This window comes from Gekko japonicus, unplaced genomic scaffold, assembly GCF_001447785.1.
Source record: "Gekko japonicus isolate JY-2015 unplaced genomic scaffold, Gekko_japonicus_V1.1 scaffold3080, whole genome shotgun sequence".
Classification (NCBI taxonomy): domain Eukaryota; kingdom Metazoa; phylum Chordata; class Lepidosauria; order Squamata; family Gekkonidae; genus Gekko; species Gekko japonicus.
The window spans coordinates 1-8,713 of NW_015160319.1; the positions used below are offsets into that span (position 1 = coordinate 1).

The following is an 8,713-nucleotide window of genomic DNA, read 5'->3' on the forward strand; positions in this document are numbered from 1 at the left end:
GAACCTTTACCTTTACCTTTTTACCCACTCATTGCTTATATAGCAGAAGCTGAAGTGATACCAAAAAACCCCTCTGTATAGACTGCTGATGTATTTTTGATCCTAATCTGGACAACAGTACATTTTGTTACTTTGACATGGGCAGGGGTCATTTCGTAGAAAAAGAGGTGCAGGAGCTCATTAGCATAACTCATTTGCTCCGCTCCTGTGCGCTCCTGCAGGGTATGACCCCTGGACATGGGTAATATATTTATCAAAACAATGTTTAAGACTGCCTATTTAATGAAATTTAACAAAATCAACCCTGACTCAACCCTGACTGTTCCCTGGAAGGCCAGATAATGAAACTGAAGCTCAAATACTTTGGCCACCCAATGAGAAGGGAGCACTCACTGGAGAAGACCCTGATGCTGGGAAAGATTGAAAGTCAAAGAAGATGGGGACGGCAAAGGATGAGATGGTTAGACAGTGTCATAGATGCAACAAACATGAAATTGAGCAAACTTCAGAGGACAGCGGAAGACCGGAAGGCCTGGCAAGATCTGGTCCATGGGGTCGCGAACAGTCGGACTCGACTGTGTGACTGAACAACAACAACATTCAACGAAATTAACAAAATTTAGAAACTAAAGAACTAGACCTCACCTTAGACAAATTTAGTATATAGTTTAAGACTCATTTTTATCTGTACTATATAAATTAGAAGAGAAGAGATTGGATTTATACCCCGCCCTTCACAACCCGAGGGAGGCTCAGAGCGGCTTACAAACTCCTTTCCTTTCCCCTCCCCTCCCCACAACAGACACCCTGTGAGGTAGGTGGGGCTGAGAGAGCTCTTTCAAGGACTGCTCTTGAGAGAACAGCTCTTGTCAGAACTATGGCTTGCCCAAGGTCATCCAGCAGCTGCAAGTGGGGAATCAAACCCTGTTCTCCCAGATTAGAGTCCGCGCACTTCACCACTACACTTAACCGTGCACGTAACCACTTTATATTACATGCTCAAAATATGTTTACAATAGTGAACTAAACTGCCGTTATATATTAACAAAATACTTATATGTATGCGATATAAATGTAAACACTTTGATTGCTATGTAACTATCCAACATTTTGACACAAAACATTTTGACACACTTTTTTTAAAAAAGTGTGATTTAAAGGACAAACTATCCTTCTTCAGTCACAATAATTGTGCATTGGAGAAGGTGGAGAGAGAACCTCAGAAAGACCGAGCCGATAGGGAAGTCTCACTGGCGCCCCCTGCCTTTGAAAGTTTTGTATACGTCCCTCAGATGGAACCTTCTGGGAATCTAAATCCAGACACAAGTCGTCGTCCCCCCCCACACACACAAACACTGGGGGTGGTTCTTTGCTCAACATCAGAACTGTCTTCCATGCCAGACTGTCTTTTAACACTTGAGTCCAAGAAGCTGCTAAGGAGTAGAGCTGTCAACCTCCAGGTGGGGCCCGGAGATCTCCTGCTATTAATTTTGAGACCCAGTTTGGAGTAGTGGTTAGGAGCGCGGACTCTAATCGGGGTTTGATTCCCCACTCCTCCACACTCAGTCAGTTGGGCGACCTTGGGTCAGTCACAAGTTCTCTCAGGAGCTGTCCTCTCAAGAGCACTCTCAGCCCCACCTACCGCACAGGGTGTCTGTTGTGGGGAGGGGAAGGGAAAGGAGATGGTAGGCAGCTCTGAGACTCCGAGTGAAGGACGGGGTATAAATCCAACCTCCTCCTCTACTTCTTGTCACAGTTCTGTTAGAGCTGTTCTCTCAAGGGCAATTCTTTCAGAGCTCTCTCTCTCAGCCCTACCTGCTTCACAGGGTGTCTGTTGTCAGGAGGGGAAGGGGAAAGGGGATTGAAAGCCGCTCTGGTACTGAAGGGCGGGGTATAAATCCAATCTCTTATTCTTCTACAACTGATACAGGGCTTTTTTTGTAGAAAAAGCCCAGCAGGAACTCATTAGCATAATAGGCCACACCCAACAGCAGGAACCCATTAGCATATTAGGCCACCCCCATGACAGCACAGCTCATTGGCATATTAGGCCACACCCCCATGTTACCAGAAGTGTGGTCATCGAGCCACACCCACCTTTTGCTTCTTATTCTGTTTACCTTGTTTGTGGTCAAAACCCAGGGCCTTTTTTTGTAGCAGGAACTCCTTTGCGTGTTAGGCCACACACCACCACGCCCCCGGCTCAGGGGGTAAGGCCCGAGCGGCTTACAGCCGCTGGGCCTCGCCAATCTCCCTGCCGCCTCCTCCCCCCCGGCTCCGAAGCGAGGCCTGAGTGGCTTGTAGCCGCCGGGCCTTGCCGGTCTCCCCCCTCAAGTGTCACCCTCCCTCCCCAGCAGTGGTAGCGAGGCCGGCTGGCCCGCCAAGCTTCCCCCTCCCTCCCTCCACAGCAGCGGCATCGGTGAGGCCAAGCCTTCTCCCGCCCTCCCGTCCCCTGTGGTGGTAGCGGCGAGGCAGTTCACAGTGTATTCCCTGCGCATGCACAGGGGACGCTCTTTTACTTTTGGGGGGATTTAAATATCCCCCCAATATTTTTTTCACCTTTTCAGACTTTTGTGCACACCTGGGGACTGCCCCAAGCGTGCAGAAAAATCTCCCTGCCCCTAGGTGCCCCCGATGTGCGGATTTAGATATCCACATGCAGGGGGAGCCTTTCACTATTAGTATATAGATTGAAGTCCCTCCCCAAACCCCGCCCCCCCCAAGGCTCCATCCCCCCAAATCTCCAGGTATTTCCCAACCCAGAGCTGGCCACCCTAGGTTGGGACCAGTGTTCCCTCTAAGCTGAGTTAGCGTGAGCTAGCTCAGTTTTTGAGCCTCCAGCTCACACATTTGTGTCTCAGCTTGGGAAGGAGAGCTCCGGAGCAAACTTATTTACGCAGTCGCGAAATCGCTCGCTCACAACTTTAATGCCAGCAGCTCTCAAAGTAGAGGTGTTTTTGCTCACAAGGCTCCACAGCTTAGAGGGAAGCATTGGTTAGAACCAACTCAACGACTGGCACAGGCAGTCAGGGCCAAGAGCAGATTCGGGCCAAGTTTTTGAAAGACAGGTGTCAAAGCAGCAGCACAAGGCTTGGAGACTTCCAGCTGGTTGTCGCTTAGGCAACGGTGATCTTCAGAGGCTTTACGAATGCCGGGGGGGGGGGCACATGAGACAGAGTGGATCTGGGCCGTCTTGTTTTCTTTCCAGTTTGCTGGTGAGAAACCAAAAAAGCACACTCAGCTTCGTTACATTAAGATAAAAGGAAATCAATGCACTTTTGACTTGTGTGGGCTGGAGTCTCCTTGGAACCCGTGCAAATTTCTCTCCACTTTTGGTCCCTGCCTGCCCGGCTGGTATCTGACAGCAGAAGCACAAGGAGGAGGAGAAGCAGGAGAAGAGGAGGACAAGAAGAAAAGGGAGGGGAGGAAGAGGAGGAGGACAAGAAGAGAAGGGAGAGGAGGAGAAGCAGAAGAGGACAAGAAGAGAAGGGAGAGAAGGAGAGAAAGAGAAGCAAAAGAGAAGGGAGAGGAGGGGAGGGGAGGAAGAGGAGGACAAGAGGAGAGGAGGAGAGGCAGAAGAGAAGCAGAAGAGGACAAGAAGAAGGGAGAGGAGAGGAAGAGGAGAAGCAGAAGAGGACAAAAAGAAGAGAAGGGAGAGGAGGGAGGAGAGGAAGAGGAGGAGGACAAGAAGAGAAGGGAGAGAAGCAGAAGAGGACAAGAGAAGGGAGAGGAGGGGAGAGGCAGAAGAGGAGGAGGAGGACAAGAAGAGGAGAAGGGAGGAGGAGGAAGAGTAGTAGATGGAGTAGAAGTAGAAGAGGAGCAGGAAGAGGACAATAAGAGTAGAAGGAAGAGGAGGGGAGAAGAGGAGATTGGATTTATACCCTGCCCTTCACTACCCAAAGGAGTTTCAGAGTGGCTCACAATCTCCTTCCCCTTCCCCTCCCCACAACAGACAGAACCGATTTCACACACACATTTTGGACCCGTCCTATTGTCTGGAAACACTGCAGAATCGATTGGCTGTGCAGACTTTTTTTGGGAAAAGTTTCTCTGGCGGTAGCTGCCACCACGGCCCAAAGGTCTTCGCTGCGTGACTGTGGGTAAGCTGCGGCAGCCATTTTGTGCCTCGCTCCAGCACCTGCGGCAGCCATTTGTTGACCGTGGGCCGAAAAAGGTTGGGGACCCCCCCACACACACACACAGCAGAAGCAGGAGGAGAAAAGAACCACAGACCGGACAAGTGGCGGATGGTAATTTATTGAAACAGACGTTGTTTCCAACTTCACAGGGGAGAGGGAGGCGGCTCCCCCCTTGTGGGTTCAGCGGTAATTCCCCCCCTTCCGTAAAAGATCCTTTTCGTTCCCATAACTTATAAACATGATTTACACTGAAGTCTCTGGCCGCGCAGGGGGGGAAGAAGGACATGCAACTGATCTCCCTCCCCGTCGATATCTCCGCAAGGGTTGGGAAAAAGGCTGGCGTCTCTCGGTCTGGTCCCATGGAGCTTCTGCGTGCAGCTTCACGGGGGTGTGTGTGTGTGTGTGTGAGGGGCGGGCAGAGAGGGAGGGAGGGGATCCAAGCAGAAACAGACCCGACGCCGGGAGGGCGGGAGGAGAGGGTGGGCAGCAACTTCCGTTTGGGACCCCCCCCCTCCCCAAAAAAACGACACCGGGGCTATGAAATTTTTTAAAAAATAATAATAGCGGGGGGGGAGGGAGAGGAACAGTTAGGGGGTCAGCCCCCCCTCTCCCCACCCCAAGAACATAGCAGGAAGGGGAATACGGGCTGTAGGAGTGAAGGGCGTTGCAAAGGAGTTAACAGTTACTCAAGACCCTTTCGCAAAACCGTCCAGAGTAGCCTGTGTCCCTTCAGGTTGTCTGCGGGGAAGGGGGGGGGGAGAGGGAGGAGAAGAAAAAAGGTCTAGGGAACCCCCCCTTCTTTTTCCCGCTGCCACCACCAAACTCCTCCCATGCTAAACCCCCCTCCCCCATTGCACCCTTCCAGGCAAAACCTCCCTGCCCTACGGCCACAGATAATCCCTAGGAAGGGGGGGGAACGCACTTCCCCCATTGCCAAAGCAACACCACCCCCTAGTGGCACCAGGAGGCAGCACAGTTTGCAGACATTGAACCGTACCCTGGGCAGAGAAGTTCCAGCAGGAGACAGGGACGTGGGAAACGGGGGAGACGCCCCCTTGCCACGCCCCCGCTCGGATCCCTGCCTCCTCCGAGTTCCCTGAGAACCAGCTAGCTGCTCCTGCCGGGAGGAGGGAAGGCGGCGGTGGGGATGTCCCCACGGCGCCCACCCGATGAGTCCCGACCCCGCTTCCCTCCCACCACCCCACGCACCCCTAGGGAGGCCACTGCCGGCCAAACAAGGATGCGGGTGCAAAGTGAGGCGTGCTGAATCGGCAGGGGGAAGAGAGAGAGAAAGAGAGTGCGAAGGGAGGTGGGCGGGCTTAGCCGATGGTCAGTCCGAAACCGCACTGGAATTTGTTCTTGCGGTGGTTGAGGAAGGCCCCCATGGCCAGCGTGAGGGGCAGGGGGAGGAGCTTCTTTTCCAGCGCTGCCCCGACGATCCAGTTGCTGTCGACAGAGCCTGAGAAAGGGGAAGAGCAAAGACGGACACGGTCACGAGACGGAGAACGGAGCAGGCGCTTATGGATCTAGAGGAACCGGAGGGGAGGGGGATCATACGGGTGGGTGGCCCAGAGAATTTATTACTTATTCTCTGATCGGCACACAACATTTACGTCCTGCCTTCCTGCCCTTACAAGGGCCGCCAACGGTTCACAACGTGCAAAGATGAAATCACATTTTAAAACTATTCAGATCAACCCTCCCCGGCCAAACATTTGAACAATTAAGAAACAGTTATTAAAATACCTAAAGAACATAAAAACAATCATCAAAATGTTGGTGAGGAAAGGAGGTTCGATAGAGTAACAGTGATTATCGTAATGCATTGTGCAGAGCATAGCCAGGAGCAATGCTCCCTCTAAGCCAGTTTGGTGTAGTGGTTAAGTGCACAGACTCTAATCTGGGAGAACCGGGTTTGATTCCCCATTCCTCCACTTGCACCTGCTGATGTGACCTTGGGTCAGTCACAAGCTCTGGCACAGCTGTCCTTGAAAAAGGGCAGTTTGTGTCAGAGTTCTCTCAGCCCCACCCACCTCACAGGGTGTCTGTTGTGGGGAGGGGAAGGGAAAGGAGTTTGTAAGCCGCTCTGAGACTCCAAGTGAAGGGCGGGGTATAAATCCAATCTCTTCTTCTTCTAAGCTGTGGAGTCTTGTGAGCAGAAATCGTACTCTGTGAGCGACTGACATTAAAATTGTGAGCGGGCGATTTGGCTACTGCATAAGTTAGTTTGCTCTGGATCCATCCTTCCTGAGCTAAGGGAAAAATGTGTGAGCTAGAGGCTAAAAAACTATGGGCTAGCTCACACTAACTCAGCTTAGAGGGAACGCTGGCCAGAGGTTCTCGCTCTTTAGCGTTATGCAGCACTAGGTGGCAAGCTAGACAAATTTTTGAGACAACAGACGTTTCAGAGGTGGTTTGCCATTGCCTGCCTCTGCCTAGGGACCTGGTATTCCTTGGAGGTCGCCCTTCCAAAGACTACCCAAGGCCGACCCTGCTTAGCTTCTGGGATCTGACAAGATCAGGCTCGCCTGGGCTATCCAAGTCAGGGTTATCACTGGGGTATTGCTGAGCAAAACAAAGTCTTCACCCGCTGGTGGGATACAGCAACAGATGGGGACAGAGGAATCTATTGAGATATATGTCAGAGTGATAGAGGTAGCAAGCAGTTACTATAGATCAGTTTGATCTGTTTGTCAGACCTAGCTGTCATGCTAGTAATCATGTAATTACAGCCAGGTGTTTTCTAGCAGGTGTTGCTCTTTCAGGTCTTGTTAAGAGTTAGTGATTACATCACCTTGTTTGAGATTGGCTGGGGTATAGCATAATAGCTATCAGCTTGGTAAGCTGGTGGGGACTCAGTTCTCATAGGCTAAGGCACGACATGCTGTTCAATAGCCTGTAAATATCTCTGTATATATTCACCTTTATAACTATGTAAACTCTCTGTGCACCTTCATAACTGGTCAGTCTCCCGCTTCTTATTTACAATACCCAATAGAATCTCCCTGGGAGAGAGTTCCAGAGCTCTGGTGCCACGACGAAGAAGGCCCTGTCCCAAGTTGCATCTTCAGAGGACCCAAAGCAGGTCCTCTGAAGATGACCATAACAGTCGGGTAGGTTCACACGGGGATCAGGCGGTCCATCAGGTACGCTGATTGCAAACCATACAAGGTTCTGAAGGTCTAGACCAGCACCTTGAACTAGCATAGCCCGGATTCCTTAAACAAAGAGGAAAAGAGCCAAATCCCCCAATCCCGTGCATCCCCACTCCCCGCCATTTGTCCGCCCCTGGCCGGAAAACGGGATGGAGACTTCGTACCTCTGAATACCAGGTTGGCCTTCGGTAGATCTAGCTGGTAGCCGAACGTTACGCTCGTGTCCTGCATGCGAGCGCTGGCTTCGAACTCCACACCCACCTGCAGCTGGAGGAACCAAGGGACGGGAGGAGGGTGAAGGGAAGCTCTGAGCGGTGAGCACCTTGGCAGCCCCTCCCCACCCGCTAGTTTGGACTTCCACTCCCCGCGCCCCCCGCCCCAGGACTAACAACAGACCCGGACACCTTCGGAGGTTTCATAAAGAAGCCGCTGAACAGCTCGTGAGACACATTTGGGCTAGTGCCATGGAAATTCGCTGGACGACCTCGGGCCACAGAATTGTAGAATCACAGAGTTGGGAGGGGCCATACCCCCTGCTCCACGCAGGACCAGCCTGGAGCAGGGGTGGCAAACATGCAGCCCGGGGGCCGGATCAGGCCCCCCTCCCGGGAGGGCTTCCATCAGGGCAGCGGTGAAAGTGGCCATCTCCTGCTTCCAGTTCTGCTGCTGCTGCATCATAGCTTGCTTCGCCAGACCCTCTTAATCGCTCAGCCATTTGGTGTTTTAAGCAGGGTCCTAGACGAGGCTCCCTCTAAGCTGTGGAGTCTTGAGAGCAAAAACTGTACTTTGTGAGCTGCCGGCATTAAAGTTTTGAGCGAGCGATTTGGCCGCTGCAATAAATTAGCTTGCTCTTGAGCCCTCCTTCCTGAGCCGAGAAAAAAAATCTGTGAGCTGGAAGCTAAAAAAACGGTGCGCTAGCTCACACTCACTCAGCTTAGAGGGAACACTGGTCCTAGACTCGGAACTCTGAGCATGAGATTTCTGTGGCGAAGGTCAATAAATCAAAAGTAGGTTTGCCGCTTACAGAGCTAAATGTTTTAAGCATGTTCTTACTTTAAGTAAAAAAAGAAATCTTTGTGTTTGTGTCCTTTATAAAGTTTATATCTCCGCTACCTGGCGTTACATTTTAATTTTTTAATTTTTTTTTAAGTACCCAAAGGTACACTTTTATTTTTATTTATACACTACAGACATAAATGAAAACAAACAACATAAAACTACCACTAACAAACATTAAACATTAAACACATAACAGGAGGCTTATTCCATCTCCTATCCTTCAATTATCTATTTGTTACATTTCTAATCTCATTATCTATTTTACTAGCTTATCTTTTCTGCGTACATTTTATGACACACATGGCCCGGCCCAACAAGGTTCTCATTTATGTCAGATCCGGCCCTCGTAACAAATGAGTT

At 51.0% G+C, this 8,713-nt stretch overlaps 1 protein-coding gene across 1 annotated transcript in view; it reads right to left on the reverse strand.

Annotated features, from left to right (window-relative positions):
* Positions 1-5,374: 5,374 nt before the first annotated feature.
* The window catches only part of LOC107115258 (mitochondrial import receptor subunit TOM40 homolog), a 17,058-nt gene continuing 13,719 nt past the window's right edge, over positions 5,375-8,713 (reverse strand). The window contains exons 7-8 of the mRNA XM_015416922.1: positions 7,459-7,561; positions 5,375-5,598 (exon numbers count right to left, since the gene is read on the reverse strand). Coding sequence (XP_015272408.1) covers positions 5,459-5,598; positions 7,459-7,561 — 243 coding nt within the window. The 3' untranslated portion in view covers positions 5,375-5,458. The remainder of the gene's footprint in view (positions 5,599-7,458; positions 7,562-8,713) is intronic.